Raw genomic sequence first — 20538 nt, 5'->3', positions numbered from 1 at the left:
AGCATCGTGGTCGGCCCGAAGGGCGGCCTTCAGTCGTTCTGCCTTCAGTCATTCTACGGGGTTTGTGTCATCCGCAAAAATAATTATTTTTTAAATGTTTTTTTAGCAGCGGTAATTCTGCGCTTCAGGCTGACAGGTGGATGTATTGAAGAGTGTGAAGAGGAGTACGTGCCCATTCAGAAAACTCTGGAGAAACACCCCCGTCTCACCGTGATTCATCCCAGATTACTACGAGCCCTTTAGCTCAAATCGTAACACGTGTGTTAAAACATTTAATACAACGCTTTTCTGCCGCGTCACGTTTTAGAGCAGACTGGAATGAAACACTTTGGCTAACTCCAATATTCTACAATCTATTTACAACCAAAGTTCCAGTTTCAAAGAACTAAAAGGAGGTTTTTGTTCTATTGTAAAGTTACAGAAAATAACATGATTTTTATTCCTGCTCTTCATGAGTCAAATCCTGTATTTCAATTATTTTCTTTTCCCAGAGTTGTCAGGCTAACAGGCCTACAGGTTTCAGTACTGATTAGATACCAAACCTGTTTCTGCTTTCTGCAGTCTCACGATAATCTGGTAACTGGCTGCAACCACGTATTTCTGCAGTGAAGCCTCCAGCCACTCTCAAACTCATGGCTGCAGATTTGAAAAGAGACTATCCCTCAGTAGACTGGAGCATGGTTCATCTGTATTTAAAATCCTGTACCTTATACTACTTTTTCTAAAGACAAAGATGAAATATTTAGCTCTGCCTCTGAGCTGCCAACACTTTCACCTTCAAGATGACCTGGTCTCAAGACAAAATACTTCTAGAAGCAACCAGGTATGCAAAAAATACTACTTTTGTGGAAATCTGCTATACAGCTTAGCTTTGAATAACTTAAAATCTAATAAATTTAAGATCTCAGGTTTCTAAAACTCCTCTGTCTCCTGCCTTTTAAATTAGATGTTTATATATATAGTTTTCAGAATATTGAGTAAAATAGTTATTTATATGTGATTTATTCTGCTAATGGCAAAGTTTGATTCTGATAGTTGAGTTGTTTTTTTTTTTTTTTTTATTATAGGAAGGTTGGTTGTTCTTTGATTTGACTGTGTTTTGGGGGTTTTTTTCAGTCCATCTGTTAAGACCTCTTGTGTTCACCTTCAAGCACATTAGCAAAAGTATCTGACATCTGAGGTGGGAGCTTGGAGGAACAAATGTCATAAACAAGCCCTGCATGTCCTCTTCTGGAGCTCATGTTGTGCACTGGCTTCTGCCAGCAGAATAAAGGATTATCAATACTCTGAAAACAAGCTGTTATAAGAAACTGATCTGTAAGGCCTGCTAGCACCATTCTTACTGGTATTTAGCTTTTCCAGTAATTGAAGGATAGTTGGTTGCCATACAGGAAGAGTTGGGGGATGGTTTGGTTTTGTTTATACAGTGGAAGGTTTATTTATGGATTGATAAATACAATATCCAGTCTCACTGGGACAATAAGGCACAACTGTAGGTTACAACTATAGTGTCAGAAGCAACACCTACTTCTAAGCAAATCACAAAGCCTACAAGCATTTTTTACTTTTCATTGGCACTGTTACATTCCTATTTTACATGAGGTGGTTATAGAAGTCTAATGTTTCTTTCTCATACAGAATAAAGGTTTTTAATTTACAATTCTTTCTGGAACTGTGCTGCACTCCACAAAACTGTAAAGTGCAACATTTTACTTTTTAATTCCTTTATTTAAAACAAATAAAATCCTTCAGAGACTTGCAAGTTATCCTTCAACAAAAGTGATGATTAAAGGAACAGAGAAAAAAGGAAATGCACATTTGACAGTGATTTTGAGACTGGTAAGTATTTATAGAAACATTAACACGTGTCATTACAGAGAAGCAGTTATAACACCGATTCTTCAATAAAGAAGCTCCCGGGGTTTTTTGGTTTTACTGGAAGGATCTCCCAGATTGTAGAATGCTCCAGCTGAACTACACGAGATCATTTGTCAATCCAGCCACAGAAAGTTGTTATATCGAACCTTCAAGGATTCCAATCTCTTGAATTGATCAGCTTTACATTAATAGTATTAATCATCTTACACTTGCAAAGAGATTTGTATAGAAATACATTCTGAAATATCTGGGATAATATGATCTTTCCCAATTTGTATTCTTATGCCAGAGCTTTCTTAAATACAGCTACCATACTCAACACAAATATAACAGACCAGAACTTTCATACTGGAAAATATAAATAATTAGTCATTATGCAGGCTACTATAATTGGGAAAGAACCCCTATGAAATCAGTTTCATGATTTCATGTTTCATGACACTATTACCAGGGAGCAGTTACAGAACTACAAATAGAGATTTTGGCATGACTAGTTTTCTTGCATTTTGTACACTGGTAAACAATTTTACACTTTCAGAAGCAAAACCACCCTGATGAGGGGAGGGTTCCTAGACAAAAACAATGTGGAGAGGACACTTCATGGTCTACTGGCTGTCAAGCCTGAGAGCTATGCAAACGAAGGAAACAAGCTTCTGCCTCTGCTACTGGAACAGTTCAAGTGACATAGTGCAAATTTTCTATTCCTTTTGAGAACACCACAGCCTGTCCCCACCATAGATTCTACTATTGTCCCTGTGAATTCATTCCACAAAGAACAAAATCTATTCACAGTACTTTAAAGTACTCTAAGCTATCATCATGCATTTGTGCTAGTTGTACAATGAAGCCATTGAAATTGAGAAGTTCTCAAGTAAAAGGCAGATTTAGAAGCACTGAAGAAACAAATCTGCATGTAAAGAGCCAAATAGAAAAGGGGCAAAAATATTTTTTTAAAAAAGGCAGCTGTAATATGGCAGAAGTGAGTAATTATCAATGCACCTAGTATTTGAGTAGATGCTTGTCTCCAAAAGGTTTCAGAGGGCACTTCTGTGGCATGTTCCCATTTTTTCATTCTAAGATTCAGAGCTCAGAAGAATCAGTTTGTAGATTAAACAGCAGTGTATAAGGAGAGACATTTTTACTGAAACAGTAGTGCAGGAGGAGACAAGATAAAGGGCAAAAAACCCAGGATGGATAACATTAAAAAAGCTCCTTTTCCAAGTTGCATGGCAGCCATTTCCCTTTGTTCCTGTTGCACAGGGAATGTTCAGATTGGTAGAACAAATCAGGGAGGGGTTGGAGATGTATATGCACCAGTAGCAATGCTCTGGGGTATGGTGCTAAGGAGAAAATGAAGTTCTATTCATTACATAGTTGGAGTAGAAAGGAATAGGCTCTCCATCCATCAGTGAAGGAATCGAATGCTCATTTTCTGCTCTACATCCACCTTCTCCAAAACCTGGAAGAAAATTGAGAAACAACTACTTTAAGTTGCTGTACATCTTTCCTACAAGGTTTTTCATTCTAGTATTGAGGAAATGGGCAGGAACGTGGGATGTCTTCAATTCAATTCAATGCCAGTCCTTCATCAGATAGAGACTGCTGTTTCTCATTGAGGACTAAGGCCTGTCCAAGGGAATGAACTTCAGCCATCAAAGCCACAAGAAGGCTGTCAATCAAAATGTAACTGATGTGGTTTTAGTCTGCCAACGGCACAGAAAGGCCTGGATTTCCAAAACTAGATTGTGTGGTAATTCCCAGCCAGGAAAAACAAGGGAGAACACAGTAGAGAAAGGGACATGAGCAATCACTGAAGAGCAAAAATCAAGACTAGAGCACTACTACATAGTTTACAAACCTTTACAAATTCTGCAAAGGAGATGGCACTATCTCCATCTTGATCAGCTTCCTGGATTGTCCTGTCAGCAATGCTGCCCAGCTGTTCATCAGAAATATTTACACCAACCATCATCCGTAATACCTGTAGCATACAAAACAACCATCACTGACATAGGAACAAAGGTATTCTTAGTGCTTTATTTTTGTGTATACTGTCAAAATAACACCACACAGGATTTTCACTGAAGTAATTTCTAGCCAAATATCTGTTGTCCTTTGTACATTAAGTCCTTCAGAAAATACAGGTATCTTTTGCAGCCACTATTGACAAAGAATCCTGCTTTTTCACTAGGCAGCAGGAAGAGGCAGAAGCAAGAGAAAACTTTTGGAACTAGGAATGAGTAATTTTGTCCAATGCTTCTACTTTCTTCCCCAGAAAACATACCAGCATTTGATTGAATATATGCTGTTTGAGATATTTGCCTACAGGAATCTTGAAAGTACATGGTCCAGTGACAACTGCCATGACCCTCCACATTCAGTAAAGCATTTTCTGAGCAGATAGAAGAGGGCAGTTCCAGTCAAAAGCAAACCTTTTTCTTACATCAGGAACCACAAATTGCCATGTGTACTTCCCAGGATTAGCAGCATGTAATTACTCCTAGCACAAGCCTAGTTCCATACAAATGCAGCACTGATGAACTTTGATTACCTTTGCTGCAATTTCAGTAAGTTTTATTCTATAGAGAGGATGCACAGAGGATCAGGCAAACAACCTAATCCACCTCAGTGACTGTCCTTTTGAAATCCTTTTAAGGGCATCTTTGAAAGTTTTAGAAGGTAGTTCTTAAGGACCTTAATGTATTTGTTGAATACTTAGATGTCACTTCCAACCGGATCTGCCTAGCCTACCAAATAAGAATAAAGTCCCATACCATATAAAGCTTCAAGGCAGAAGTAAGCAAAGCCACCACATTACTCCAGCAGTTCTTCTGAGAAAACTGTTGCAACACCCCTCTTCTAAGTGAGTATAAAGTCACAGAGAACATCATGACTGAGTTATTCAAAGCAGCCCTGTGCTATTTACCTGGAGAAGCTCATCTCTGGAAATCTTGTCATCTTTATCTAGATCGTATAATCGAAAAGCAACTACAGGGAAGAAAGAAAGAAAGAGCAGTTGAATTCAAGTGCCATTGTCTTTCTTCATAACAACAGACTGATCTGAAAAAAAAAACAACAAAACTAAGAACTTGCAAATTACTTTAAGAGAATTAGCTTAGAAATTTTAATTCACATAAAACTCATGCTCCATTCTATATAGTGTTATTACCATACACAGGAACAGCATTATTGCTAATAGTGGAAAAAATTTATATTCACAAGCACTCTGCTTGCAGGATGTTTCCTCAAAACCCCAAGTCATAGAAGAGTAATTATCACTAAGATACATACAATCTTTTAATTTCAGAGCCACCCATTTTTACATTACCATTCATTCTCTTTGACTATAAATCTGGAAAAGATATGACAAAAATTTTAAGTACTCCAAGGACTGTTGCCAACTTTGATTAGCAAGAAGAAGCATTCTGCTAATATACTGTAGGCAGACATCCAAATACTTAATAAAATGCTCAGCTGAAGGTGGGGAAAAACACTCTATTATATGGAAAAACTGGAGAAATAAGAAAAGCTTGTTCATGTATGGGACGTGGCTTCTTAATCTGAAATAATTTTGAATACAAACCATTTTGAAACACTTCTGTTATGAGACATTTTGCAAAGTATAGAGTCAACCAATTCCACCAAATTCTGATATAACAATGGCTCTATTGTTGACATTCTGAACAGATAAGCTTCCAAGTAAATTTAAAAAAAAAAAAAAATCAGGCATTAGAAGAGATTATTCCACAGGAAATAACTGTGCAGAAGATCCCAAACCCCTTTCTTCCATTCTTAAGGAGGAAAAAGAAAAAAAAAAAAACAACCCAACCAAAGAGAAGACAGAAAAATAATTAATTCCACAAGAAGGTTCACATTTCTTACAGTGGAGCTTGTTACTTCTGCTGTTGAGTGGTTCTGGTCCATTCTGGTCTTTGCTCTTTTCATTATCTTCTATGGGTCGGAAGTGGGCTAGTGTCCTCATGAATCCACGGAAATTCACCTGGTCCTCTCTGTGTAAGCATTTCAGCAGGTCAGTTTTTGGCATACCTTATACAGGCTCTTCATTTCAGTAAACACTATTAATATTAGAAGTATCAACACCATGTGAACTCTTCCATTCCCACCTTCCCAGGGTTTGGTTCCCTATGCTGTTGCAAGCTGGGATCATGCTGTTATGAAGTATGATGTGTAAAAAAAGAAGCTGTGAGAAGTCTTACTGTGGGCTTCCCTTTCCTGCAAAGTCTGTTTAAGCTGAAGCCCTGACCCATGCTCTTGCTGTGGCCAAATGTATCTATGTATCTTGCTGATCTGGACCCTGATTCCCTGGATTGACTTGATGCACTGTCAAGCACTGGACTGTTGGTTGACCTGACAACAGTCACTGGACATGCTCTGTTTTTCGTGTTCAGGATTGTGCCCTTTTTTGGCAAGTACATCACCCCTTCCAGCTTTGCTGACACCCTTGACTCCTGCCTGTGGGGCTGCCATTGCTCACTGCTCTCTGACAAAGAGCTCTCTTCTCTAATTTCTGTGGGAACTGGATATGTAAGCCCTGCCTGGTTTTACCTGATATGATGACTTGATTAGACAATTCAATCTCTATCAATCAGTAATGACAGCTGTGTTCAAGAGGAAAAGCAGATTCCATAGAACAATCCAGAGAGTATAATGGAAGAGAGACAATACTGAAAATTTGATCGTCTCTTTGTATTTGTGTTAGAAGTGTCATAATCTATATCTTAAATGTAATAAAAACCTAAAATCAACCAACCAAAAGAGGCAGTCTAGTAACAATGGTACAGATACAGTAAGACAAAATTAGTTAATTGTAATGCTACTTTACACAGAATACTTGTTGATACAAGTTTGCTTTAAGAACCAAAGTCCATACAATTTCTTCAAAAGTGTTCAGTAGTTTAGGAAGAGGAGTGGAAAACTGTGACAGAAGCCTGAGTCTGTTAATAAATAAAGCACTAAAAAGTATTGTAAAGTCGTAAAGTATTTCTCATTAGAGAATTAAAAAATGCTGCAGGAACTATCACTAGTGCACACACACTGCAGGGCAAGTTTGAAGTGGTCGGTTATTAGTAAATTCAAATTCTGTGCTTTACTTATCAGCATTTCACTCCCATGAAAACTTCTGACAAACTACAAATTTTGTGCCTGCTCACAAATTCAGTTTGTTGAAACTCACCCTTCTGGAAAGAAGGCGTTGATGATCCTGTCTCCGAGTGGATTGATGGCAAGCTCTGGAATCCGCTGGAAGTCTTCACGGCTAAGTAAAGCAAGAACACAACAAGTCAGCTTAAAGTTGAAGTCAGAGAAGAAGCTGCTTAAAAAGAATTCACAGTAAAACATCCATGGAATTCTATTTCTGCAGCAAGACACTTGGTGACTTTGAAAATGCAACTTTTTAAATTATGTTTTTTTTATGACTAATGGCACAAAATAAAGCAAAAGACAATGCCAAACCTAAATTGCATTACAAACTAGCAGTGCTCATTTATCATGTTAACAACACTTCTCAGACACTAACATCATTTGTGCTAGAAACCTTACTGTAAAGATTCCAACTACAGTTTGCAATGTAAGAAAAGGAAAGTTTCTGAAGTTGCTTTGAGAGAAATTATGGCTCCAATAGGAAAATATTGATTGGGGTTTTTTAATAATTATTTTGGTACTTAATCATATGAGTTATCATGACTTTTCCAGACTGTCTCATTTCAAATTCTGGAAGAATATCATACTTCTCCATGTACACTATAGGTCATTAGCATGTTCTAATAGATTTTTTAGTTTGTTTATGCAATAAATCTGTGTTTTATAATAAGTGCCAAATTTCAGATTATTTCAGATTCAACCAAACAATACTCCTATTTTAAACTGGCAAATCTACACTTTTACAGGCACCGGTACACCAGATATAATTTCACCAGTAGAGGCACATACTCACTGCTCTTGCCAGCCATTCTCTTTTCTGGTCATGATTGTATGTACATAGCACAATATAAACACAGTTATGCTTACACTCTTATTCTTCTGATCTGAAAGACATCATGAGTTGTACTGCATACACATTTTAGAACAGTATGACATTAACACAGCTTCATTTTCCTATTAGAATTGCACTAGTACTTTCTCTTTTCTTTCAACCTAACAGACTGTCAGTGACAGGAAGGCGGGTAATCTTGGTGTGACCAAGGCAGACACCAAATGTGTCTTAGTGAGCAGGTTTGGTTGATTTGTTTTTCCTTAAAATAGAACACAACAACTTATGAGTTACTACAAGATGTACTTCATAATCATCTAGATTTTAAATTGCAAACAGCAAGGGGGTTAAGCTATAAAAAATTCCCATCCTATTCTGTCTGGATGCATAACTTGACATTTCCTGCCCAATCTCCAGAAATACTGGCAGTTCCTTTCAAGTCAAATGCAGTCCTGCTGGTTTTGAATTTGGGGTCAAAGTCTCAAACTTGATTACTGGATGTTTGCTACTTCTGAAAACTATGCTCACTAACTAAACTGGCAACAAGGTCTAACTCATCATGAAAAACTGGCTTACTAAAATAAACACAAATAAATTTTGAGATTATTTAAACATAAAAGCCTTTTATAATGCTGTGATATCAAAGACAGGGTAAAAAAGAAATTGGCTGACTTTATCACCAGTGTAGCTCAGGAAAGGCAGAGAAGCAAGATGTTCTAGTTTTAAACGTATTCTAAAGCACTTTTTGCACCCAGTCACCACCACAGCACTGTTAAGACTCCTAATTCCAGTGCATCTGTTACGACACGGTTAAACTGTCTGACCTAACAGAGCAACCAGACCTTATTTTTAAGTTATCCCAGCAAACTTCTGCTCTGACCAGGTCAGTGCTATTTTTAATAGGCAAAGTTAACATCTGTTTAGCATGATCAGCTTGTTACCAGACCCTTCAGGACTGCTGCATTTTAAGCTATTGCTGAAGGGCAAAGTATGCATTAGTGATTTAAGCAGGAGATGCAGTGATGTGGAAAGCCTATGTCCTAATAACAATATTTTAACAGCAGAACTTCAATGTCAATGCTAACTTTATAACCTAAAAGCAGCAGCTGCCCTCTCTTTCACATAGAGCAAAATCCTAATGCTTCAGAAATTTTCCTGGCATATCATGACTTTTTAGTATTCAGCCTCAGTAGGCACTTGGCATTTCAGCCTCCAGTGATTCTGTTTTCTAACAGGAGATTAACAATTAACCACAAATAACTCCCTGGTTTCAAATCTATTTGTTCTGTCATTATCAGGGTTGCAATAGAGCACTTTTGCTTATTAAGAGCACATTACTGAGTGTGTATTATAACTGAAATAGCTGCAACTGCCATAAAAGCAAATGAATGTGAGGTAAGTTATTCTCTCTTTATAAAGCTAAGCTTTCCTGCAGTCATTAGGAACCAACTTCACCTGGCTGAAACTGGCACTTACAAGAAATTTAATACCCTCTACTTCTTATGTGTTTATGGGCAACAAGGCTCTTCTAAGGTATCTTCCCATGAACCTGGCTCTTATGAAATCTTTGCTTAAATGCAACAGGCAAAGCAATCTTTAATTGTATGATAACACTATGCAGGCCAGCCATTTAATACATATGCCAGTGTATTCACAATAAGGTGCAATATGCAGCAAAGAATAACTAGATTCTAAGAAGACAAGTATTCCTAAGCATGAGTATTCCCTCCTAGGCACAGAGCAGATCCCAACTGTAAAGATGGTTCTGCCTTATCCCAAAGCCTACAAGACCTTTTTTTTCCCTTCCATTTATGGTTGTTCATTCTTCTGTTACTTCTAGATGGTAGCAAAACATTATTCCCTCACCAGGGATGAGGAGAGGTATCTAGAGCTGAGGGAAAGTAAATTAATGGAAAGAAAAAAAAACCCCACATACATGCACACCAGATGTGGTAGAGGAAAGATGCCCAGAGGATACAGGTACCAAGAAATTACCTGAAGAAGGGAAATAATTAAAAGCAGTAAGGTGTATCATGCAAGCTGGTCAAAAAGATTTAAGAGGTTACTGCTGAAGAGGTTCCACTGCTCCCTTCCCTTGATAAAATCACTTTTGTCATTCATCTAACCTTTTGGTGTTCTAACATTAGCTTCCTGTTGAATTCACAACTTGAAGTTCAAAAACTTCAAATAAAAACTAAGAAGACCACAGCTGACAATGAGGCACTGGAAGCATGGAGAAGTTATGGGCAAAGAATACCAATATCCCCCATCTTCAGGATTGCCTCATCCATCTCATCTAACTCCATCCTTACACATGCTCTACATGAACGTTAAAAGTTGCTTAATATCACAGCACTAATTGGTTTATAAACATAAGGCCAAGAAGTATGCAAAAAGGTGATAATTATATGAGCAATAAGGAAGGAAAGAAAAAAGGCAGCATACAAAAAGTGTGGTTGAAGATGCAACTATAGACTACTATTGTACCCTGTCTTTTCCAATCCAAACCCATATCCTTCCTGTCTTTTCTATTTTAGATAAAGCTAAAAATGCTTTGCATTTTCTTGTGCAAAAGTAAAGAACTCCACATTCAGAGAGCTATAGCTTTTACATTTTGCAATCTTGCAGTATCTATTTGAACTAATAAGAACAAGCCTGACATCTTTCCAGACCCAGATGGTTCAGTCAGCTGACAAAGACTGACAGATGGCCTGGCTGGCTCATGTTACCCTTCTCTCAGGATCAGAGTCTTTCTGAAGTTCTCCAGCAGACACATGTGAATAGCTTTCATAAACATGAGACACGCATAAACAGCTCAGTGTGTCTATTCTCTGTAGCTACCAACCAGCTTTCAGAACATTTTCCCTTCCTTCCTCCTTCCATGCTTACCAGGCTATACCAATTACTGTACAGTAAAAACTACTTCTCAAGGGCTTAACCTGTCTTTTCCCCAGTGCCCAAGAAACTAGTATTAAGCGGGAGGTGCCATACAAAAGTTACATGAGAAGACAGCAGTTTAGACAGTACCTCCTTTTATAGCTCTCTACACGTCTGTCTAGAGCTACTTACTAGTAGATAAACTTTGGAACAAAGGTATTCTTGTGTGGTGTACACTACAGTACCAGCCCAATAGGGAGACTCACTAAGCAATCACATACTTACTCTGTTCATGCTATACTATTTCCTCATACTGGAAATCAGCATGTAAGTAAGGAAACATGCACACTGTTTTCCTCCTGAGCTATAGTTAGGATGTAGACACAACAAGCATGTTCCAGATTTCATAATTTAGATGTGTATGGAACCAAGGGTATCAATCTTTTGTTTTGGCAACTCAGCATGTCACAATATTGAAATCCAAGTTGACAAAAGAATTTTCAGGAACATTTTTGTCCTGTCTTTTCCAACAGTTTTGTTCAGATGCTGCAAGTCTGAGGGAACTTACTCATTTTGTTTAGAAAAAGTGAAGCTAAGGAAAAATACAAAATTTTTCTACACTTTTAAAGAAAGGCGAAGGTAAGCCTGACAGTTCTACCTTTACAGATAAAAATGGCTGTAGTCTCTTAGAGAATAAATATGTGAGAGGAAAAAAAACCAAAAACTTTTTGAAGACCAAGTTTTGTATTTATCAATAACCATCTCTAATATTTCATTTATATAACTTTTTAAAAACAAAGTGCCTTGAAATTGCACATAGGTACACTGGGTATAAACATCTGGCTATGAAAGATTTCTGCTTCTGATTATAGTTCCAGAGCTACCAGGATTAATTATCATCTACCAGATCTTCTGTACAAAGTGCTCTTTTCTTGCTCTTCTTCAGAAGAGTGGTACACATTTAAAGATTTTTTTCATGCCATAAAGAACTAACAAACATTTCTTTTCCTAATCATGGTCACATGACTGATTTTGTCATGTTTGATTTGTAAGTCAAAGGTATAAGTCATCCTTACGGAAACAATAAATCTTGCTCACAGGAAACAAACAGAAGACATACCCTCTAAACTGGTGGTAGTAAGCAGGTGATAACTTCTTACTTGTCTTAAAGCAGCAAGTTCTCTTTGATCTGTATCTCAGAAACCAACATCTATGACCTTCCAAGCTGTAGTTCTTACTCTCTCCTCAATCTTTATTTTTTAGGAAGTAGTTTTCCATTACTTAAACTTAATAGTATCTGCATTTTGTGGGTACCAGAACAAGTTTAAAAATTGAATGCCACTCTTCAGTCAGACATGCTTAAGAGTGGGCTATGCTTAGGGGCCAAGACTGCAAGTTAGGAGATGATAACACGCACAGTTGCTGGGATTTTCCAAACCACCTCCACTTCCTTTCCTAAGTACCACATGATTATCAACAATGGAAGTCTACCTCCTCCTGATGCATAATGCTGTGAAACTGAGCGTTGTGCAACAGACATTCATAGCATATTTAATCAATTACTACTCCTCTTACATAAACTGAGTACAGTCACTCTGACATTTAGTTCAGGATTCAATAAGTGAATTTAGTGTTGGAGGAGAACACAGAAGAGTTGAGGAAGAACATGTCCTAGGTTCAAATTGTGCTAGACTAATCCAGTAGCCATCACCTTTATTCATCAATGAATATTAAACTCACATACCAAGTTTGAAAAGGCTGTTTATGTTCTTTTCCAAATAATTTTAAACATAAGGAATATTAACCTTATCCACAATCTCATCAGCTAATGTCTATATCAGAATTGCCAATGCTACAATTTATATAATGCATTGGTTTTAGTGTCAGAATGAGCTTTTGGAAGTTCCTGCATATCCCATCCCAAGCAAATTTTTTACATGCACAATCCATTTAGCTTCAGCATCTAGACTTAAGCTATGCACGTCTAGAAATTTACAGTACAGTCCAAATCACTGGAGTCAATCAGCTTCAAAAACTACACAAGGCAAAAGGAGAGGAAGAGTTTTTTTAACCCAAAATAATCACTCTGTAGTCCTGTTTACCATACAATTCCACATCCAATAACTTAAATGCTGAGAAGTCAGCAATTTGTGGCACCAGAAGGAACTGCACATTTCCTTCAGGAAAGGAAATTGCAGTAAGCCCAAAGTACTGCCAAAGACCATGTATCTTACAGCTTGCCACTCTGATCTTTTAAGAGGTGATTCCAGCATTACAGTTAGGTTGATTTATAGGTAGGCCTATAGTTTTTCTGGGTTTATAGAGCATCCTACAGTCACATTTTACAAGATCACATATAAAACCTCAGGTGATGTCTGTATCCCCGAATTTGACTGGGATAGAGCTGCTCTGAAAGAAATTTAGATGCTGTAGCTTAACATGAGATTTGGCTCCATAAGAGCTTTTCCCCTTCCTACTCTCTCCTGCATTCTTTTCCAGATTTCCTGTGCACTGTGGCTATATGGTGAATGGGAAACAAAATCCATGAGAGTAAGGAAGGCTACAAAATGACAGCAGGCAGAGATATATTTTAACAGGCTATCATCTAACCACAGTTTACCTTTTGGCTGAGAATACTCTTTCCAGCAGACTTGGTCCACCAAAATGAAAAATATTTTGCATCTTTATTTGACTAAGGTGTAAGAAACCAGTTTACTTCTGTAGTTTTTGAACTGTAGATAGGAAACACACACTAAAGAACTTGGAATGTCCTGTACTACCACTTTAAATAATAGAATGTTCGCTTAGTTACAGTGATTTGGTTCCAGCTCTTTTTTTTATTTTTGAGCATACTAATAGATATGAGTGTTCAACAAGAGGTGCAGAGTTAAGTACAGTAAATGGATTGCAGATCCAAGTAGTGTTTAAAGACATTGGATATCAGGAACAAGCAAGTATAGGTCTTTTTTCTTATGAAAGCCAGGATAAAGATGACACAGCAGAACCATTCTCATAACAAACAGTAGAAGCATCATATAAAGGAAGGTAAGAAATAACAATCTAAAAGTGTTGCTTCACAATTCTGAACATTTTTAAGACTTTGAATACAAAATCTGAACTTTCTCCTATAACTACTACAAACCTTCAACACTGCAGTAAAGACAGTTAGTACTTAGAGCACCTCCACTCAACAATTGAACCTTGCATGTAGACAGTAGGTATGAAAGAACTGGCTGCAACAGCCTCAGTGAGAAAAACACACAGACATCCTGCAACAGCAAGCCACCAACACAGATGTGCCAATGCAAGTACAGCTGAATTACCCACCTAAGAGTGCCATTTTCTCCTTTGTCCAGGCTGGTGAAGCGACTGTACAGGCGGGTGATTTGACTGTGGGAGACTGAAGAAAAAAAGAAATATGACAAATTAGCATGTCAATGATTCCTCATAGGAGCAGACCTCATTACACTGAACTGCGCTGTTGCCAGAAGCTGTGTTCAAAAAAGAGTTCACACAGAACCAGTTACATTGAAAGCACATGACAATGAGCATTTAGGGACTTTGTGAGCTATAAATCACAGTTTAATATTCAAGAATCTTTAAATTAGCTCATTCTTCAAATATCTGTCTAACTCTTGTCTTCTACCCATTTCTGTTTTTAATCTCTAACAATTTTTTGTTATCTGACTCAGTAAATGTCAATTAAAAACTATTTGATTTACAGATCCATTTTATTTCCTTTAATTCCTTTATGGCTAGAAATAATCTGAACAAAGCATACATTGATGACCTCTATATCATTCATGACACTAAAGACCCCTGCTATAGTACCTTTCCTTCTCTTTTGCTTATCTCTACTCTCACTGTCTTTTCTCCACCTAAAGATGGAAAGTGAACTCAGTTTCTCTGCATCTGGAAAGTGGTCAGAGAGGCTTTAATTTTTACTTTACTTTTCTTGCTTTACAGGACTGCTGAAATCTGAACATTTTGAGGTTCATAGAGTAAGAGAATAACCTGACTTGGAAGGGACCCAGCTCCTTGCCCTGCACAGCACCATCCCCAAGAATCACACCTGTGATGTGCCTGAGAGCATTGTCCAAACGTTTCATGAGCTCTGTCAGGCTGGTGCCATGACCACTTTCCTGCGGAGCCTGTTCCAGTGCCCATTCACTCTCTGGGTAAAGAACCTTGTCCTAACATCCAACTTAAACTTCCCCTGTCAGAGTTTCATGCATTTCCCTCAGGTCCCTATCACTGGTGACCAGAGAGCAGAGATGAGGAAGGCTTGTATTCCAGAACTCGGAGCCAAAGATAGATTTATTATTAAATTCAGTAGTATTTTTTAGCTCCTGCATTAAACCAGGAATACTTTGGTGCCTAGCCCTCTGTTAAGATCTCTCTGCCTTCGAGGGAGTCAACAGCTCCTCCCAATTTAGTGCCACTGGCAAACTTATTTTGTATGCCTTCAAGTCCTGCACCCAAGTTGTTTACAAAGGTGTTAAGGAGAACCAGCCCTGAAATGGAGTCCTGCAGAACCCTGTTAGTGACTGGTGTTACCCCATTCACTGTAACCCTTTGCACCGAACCCAGAAGCCAATTGCTCAAAAAATTAATTTCCAGGCTTCTAGGACACAGAATTAAAAATTAAAAATAAGCCTATTTCTAAAGAAAGTTGAGAAGGAGTTGGATACAAAGCAAGCAGAAAGTTATTGCAGACTTTGAATCTGCAGTTTGAAACACAAATTACAAAGGCAATATTAAGTTCAGCATAACTGTGTCAACATTACCAAGGTACTAGACAACTCAAGATGTTAGATAACTATATCTTTAGTCTGTGATGTGAGTGGGATAAACCTATATGGAATAGCAATTCCTTTAACACTGAAAGAATGCTTGTCCTGGTTTCAGCTGGGACAGAGTTCATTTTCTTCTTAGTAACTGGTACAGTGCTGTGGTTTTTGGATTTCATAGGAGAATAATGTTGACAACACACTGTTGTTTTGGCTGTTGCTAAGTAGTGCTTACCCTAAGCCAAGGGCTTCTCAGCTTCCCAGGCTCTGCCAGCGAGGAGGTGCACAAAAAGATGAGAGGGAGCACAGGCAGAACAGCTGATCCAAACTGGCCATAGGGATCTTCTGTACCACAGAAGATCATGTCCAGTCTATACTGAGGGAATTGGGCAGGAGGGCCAACTGCTGTTTGGGGACAGGCTGGGGATTGGTCAACAGTAGTTGTTCTGTGTGCTTATCTTTCTTGGATTTTATTTCTCTTTCTATCCCCTTTTCATTATAATTAGTATTATCATTGTTATCAATAACATTTTAAAATTACTATTATATTTTACTTTCTTTCAATTATTAAACTGTTCTTATCTCAACCCATGGGTTTTACTTCCCCTCTCCCCCAGCTTCTGCCCCCACCTTGACAGGGAATAAGAAAGCATCTGTGTGGTACTTAGTTGTCAGCTGAGGTTAAACCACAACAAGGCCCTACAGGAGATCTTGGCTTTTCAGTCTCTTCTGATGAAGTTAATAAATACATGAAATAAGACTGAGTTGAATGTTAATGTTTACTCAGTAAAGCTGTGATTGTCTACAATGTTAAACTAGGACTTAATGTAATATTCAGATTTAGTAGTTTAAAAAGCCTTCACCAGGACATGCACAATGCTTCTCTTACTTGCTCTAACTTACTTGGGAAGAGGTTGCACAGCATATTTTAATCTATGACAATTGAGGCACATTCTTTTTTCAGGTTTGTTCTTTCTCGAGGCTATTTGTTTAGGTTCAACAATTCCCTCTTTTAGCATGACCTGCCAGCAACTGGGTTTTCTCACACAACCCCCCCAGCCTTCCTGTCTCCTCAGTACCTTTCATTCTTTGCATAGGATTGGGCAATTTGCTCAGTTTCACCTAAGGCAACTTCTCTACAATCAGACTGGGCCATTTGCTTACTTTCAAGTTAAGCAACACACATACAGAAAACAAGTACCAGTACTCTAAAGACTTCAACCTTCTGCATTTCTGATCTAATGTTTCAGAGACCAAAACAACAACTGATGATGAAAAAAAGAAGGCTGAAGCTAAATCTCCTTTTAGAAGCCCCATACTCCCACTCTTCCCTGTAAACAAAGAAGGTGATGAGAATTCTACTCAGCTACCATTCCCAAACTGCTGTCAGCATCTCCATTTTTGGAACACCTCTGTAACAGCTAGCATGTGAGAAATAGTACGTAGCTGTTGACAGGAGAAGTGATATTTTCATTAACGTCATCCTAGACAAAAAGCTTATCATAGCTCTGTGAAAAAGGAGGATGATTCAGGTTCACTACTGTGCTCTGGCGTAATTTCCTTTTGGCTCTCATCCCTCACAAAAGCTGTGTCACTGGACATTTTTCAGTGCATTTGCAAACAAACAAAGATTCTCCTGAATACCACAGGAGATTTAAGATCTGCAATTTATGACTGCTTCTCGAAAATCCAAGGTTAAGACTTAAAACTAGCTGAAACACCATTTTATCGATACTGCTACCCCACTAAGGTTCTTCTAAAAATTTAGGGTCAAGACCTCTAAATTAAGAGTTGCTCCCTCTATTTTACTTACATTAAATAATTGTAAAGTTTTTAGCTATTAGACAATCTTGTCTACAACAGTAGCATAAACTCATATAAATATATTTATAAACTTAGTAGATTTTTCTGATGGATATTTATATATTTTTCTATCTGCTACCATGCAAACATTTTTTTCTCCTAAATTTAGGTACAAGCATTAGTGTACTATTAATCATTAGGTAGAGTGCCTCAAAGCATGGAAAAAAAAAGGTGTGAACCAAATATTTTGAATACTATTACATTCCAATGGCTCTCCAAAAGTTTGCAACAGAATGCAGACCAGCAACATCTTGGGCCTCTCATCTTTCTTCTTTTTAGTAGTTGTTAATGAAATATCAAAGCAACTAGGACGACTTCAAGGTGCTTTCGTGCTCAAATTTCAAAATGTTTCTATGCAAAGCAAACAATTTCCAGACATCATGTGAGAGTTAGGACTGCCAACTTCAGGCTTCATACCTGCTGCTGAGAAGCTGATGCATTACCTATGCAGATGTCTCTGAACTTATGATACAAAGTGCTTTTCACTACCACAAAAAACTCCAGAATTTTAATCCAAGCAAATTTCATTCAAGAGATTGTGGCATTGCATGGTTTTTGAAAGACTATGCTTCAAGTGCTCTAAAAGACACGTTCTTCATGTTCTAAAGAACATTAACATACAGTTTCTCAGTCATGTCAGTATCATTAGCTATTCAGTTTTGTGGTACATGAAATTGAGAAGAAGTTATATAATTCCAGAATTAAACTCAATCAAATTGCTTAAATATTTTACTCAGTGCTGCACATTTACCCCAGATGAACTGTAGAAAACACATTTCACAATCAAGAGGCCAAAAAAGAATCCTTGCAAGCACTTATCAGACCATCAATTCAAGATGGACTTGTAATGTTGCCAGATGTTTTCATGTCTACAAAGTCCCTTTCCCAAACTCTTCAGTAGCTAAAGTACCCTCAGCATCAAGTTTCCAACAGACCACAGCAGTCTATTCAGTAAAACTACCTTAGCATTCTGCCTGTGAACTTTGATCCAGATAACCATTGTTTGGGCTTTTTCCCCACCTTCTATAAATATTTTCACCTATATGAAGTGTATAACAGTGCTAACAGCTTAGTGGAATTTTCCATCTGCCTAGAGAAGTATAAAAAGCAGAGAAAAATCATATTCCTAAACAGCAGTTACAGACTGAGGAGAAGAAGAAAATGATTGATAAAGTCAATGAGACACACTGTGATGACTTATAAGCAAGCATGAGTCAGAGATTAGCAATGGTTGATTAACAAAGTGGTATTGCTTATAAAATTGACTAGATAAAAACACAGGAAAATGAAAGGACCTCGGGTCACAAAGCTGAAACCCACCAGTCACAGTTTTGATTACCCTCTGATGATACAAGAAAAGCATTTAGAGGCTAACTAGACTCAAGCAGATTTATTGCTTAGGATGCCTATACAGCCATCTTAATGGTATTTATTTAACTATCACATAAGTAAACTTTTAGGAATAAAATACCTCAGACAATAAATCAAGTAGCAGCATGAGGAAAAAGGTAAAATCTTCTGATTTAGGGTTTAGGTTTTGAAGCATCTTTATAAATCAGAAGAGACTACTTTTACTCCATGATCTATGTGATTAAAAAGAAAAAAAATCACAGAAAATTGTTGCTGGATAAGCAGACTTGGACATTCCTGCTTGTTTATCACAGTCTTCCTATAAGTTTTCATGACAGATGGAAAAAGGATCATGGAAACTATGTTAACTCACTCAGCCTGCCACTACACTAGCACCAGTGCCGTCTTAATCTACTCCTTTTCTGTACCCACTCATTTTCCTGATACAAATAAACTAACACTTAAAAGAATATATTATATCATTTATATTGGAAAGAAAACTGAAGAAAGCATTTTCAAGTAGCAAGAACAGATCAGAAAGCATATTCAGAAGGAAAACTGGGTCAGCTGGGCATAGCATGTTGACCTGAGAAGTTTCCTAGGGGAACTAAACAGCAAAGTGATACCTGTGATATTATGACCTCTGCTCCCCAGCTAGTCAGGAGGGCATCCTCCATTTATTATCATTTAGTCTTTGCTAGAACTCTCAGGCAATCATGCTATCAGGCAAATTAACAACACTGGAGTTTGAGCTTCTCTAAGATATTTTATGTTTATGGAAAACAACTCGATCAAATATTGTAGGGTAAAGTATCTAAACATTAGAGTCCAGCTTAAATAATGCTCTCCTAGTTGCTGACTAGTACAGGAATTTTCACTTTTTTTTAGTTAATAACACTTATCTCTCACAAGTTACGTTACTTCCTTTACGGTTTAAATGCCACTCAGCATTCATCCTGAATACCCTTACAGCAACTTTAGCACTAGCCCATGAAACAAATAAGACTTGGAAAAAAATTTACTATCCAACGACAATTTCTTTGGGTAAAAAACTGAGAGAAACTCAGCACCAGACATCGAGACAGACAACTCTTCAAAACCCAAGGAGTTTCCTCCGACCGAATACAATACTGCACACACCAAGAGCACTGCTTCCCTTCTATCCCGCTGGGATCTCGCTGCTGCTACCGGCAGCGGAGGGGGGGAAGCGAGAGGCGCTTCCCAGGTTTCCGCGGGCCTGCCAGACACGTCCGGCCCCGGGGGCTGCGGGCGGCGGCACCGGGCGCTGCCCCGAGGCGAACGCCGCGGCACCGCCGGGCAGGGCAGGGCAGGGCCCCCGCTCCGAGGGGCTGCGAGCGGCCCCGCTCCGGCCGCCGACGCCGCCGCACGTCCCGCCCCGCTCCGCCCAGGCCCCCGCACTCACAGCCCGTCTCCTTCTTGATCTCCTCGATCTCCTCGTCCCGCAGCAGAGTGGACGCCCGGGAACCCATCGCCGCCGCTGGGCCCGAGGGGAAGGGAAGGGAGGGGCCGCGGGAAGAGTTACGCAGCCGAACAGCAGCGACGGCGCTGCCTCAGCCGCCCCCGGCACAGGCCCGAGCGCGGCCGCCCCGCTGCTCTGAGGCGGAAGGCGAGCGCGCAGCGACTGCCGCGGCCCCGCCCGCCGCCTCCGCCCGGCCCGGCCCCGCCCCGCCCGCCTCGACCCCGCCCCGCACAGCCCGGCCGGGCCCGCCCGCCTCCCGCCCGCCTCCCGCCCCGCACAGCCCGGCCGGGCCCGCCCGCCTCCCGCCCGCC

The 20538-nt window shown here is 39.0% G+C and overlaps 1 protein-coding gene across 1 annotated transcript; it reads right to left on the bottom strand.

Annotated features, from left to right (window-relative positions):
* Positions 1-1707: 1707 nt before the first annotated feature.
* On the bottom strand, positions 1708-20434 carry CHP1 (calcineurin like EF-hand protein 1). The gene is made up of 7 exons (XM_056493574.1): positions 20171-20434; positions 14072-14144; positions 7073-7153; positions 5761-5888; positions 4805-4866; positions 3737-3859; positions 1708-3337 (listed from the first exon to the last, which is right to left on the bottom strand). Exons 1-7 carry the CDS (start codon positions 20235-20237, stop codon positions 3284-3286), a joined length of 588 nt encoding a protein of 195 aa, XP_056349549.1. The 5' UTR covers positions 20238-20434; the 3' UTR covers positions 1708-3283.
* Between the last annotated feature and the right edge of the window lie 104 nt (positions 20435-20538).

The sequence above is a fragment of the Oenanthe melanoleuca genome, chromosome 5 (assembly GCF_029582105.1).
Source record: "Oenanthe melanoleuca isolate GR-GAL-2019-014 chromosome 5, OMel1.0, whole genome shotgun sequence".
NCBI classification, from domain to species: domain Eukaryota; kingdom Metazoa; phylum Chordata; class Aves; order Passeriformes; family Muscicapidae; genus Oenanthe; species Oenanthe melanoleuca.
Note: the sequence above shows the minus strand (reverse complement) of the source record. Positions and strands in the feature narration are given on the sequence as shown.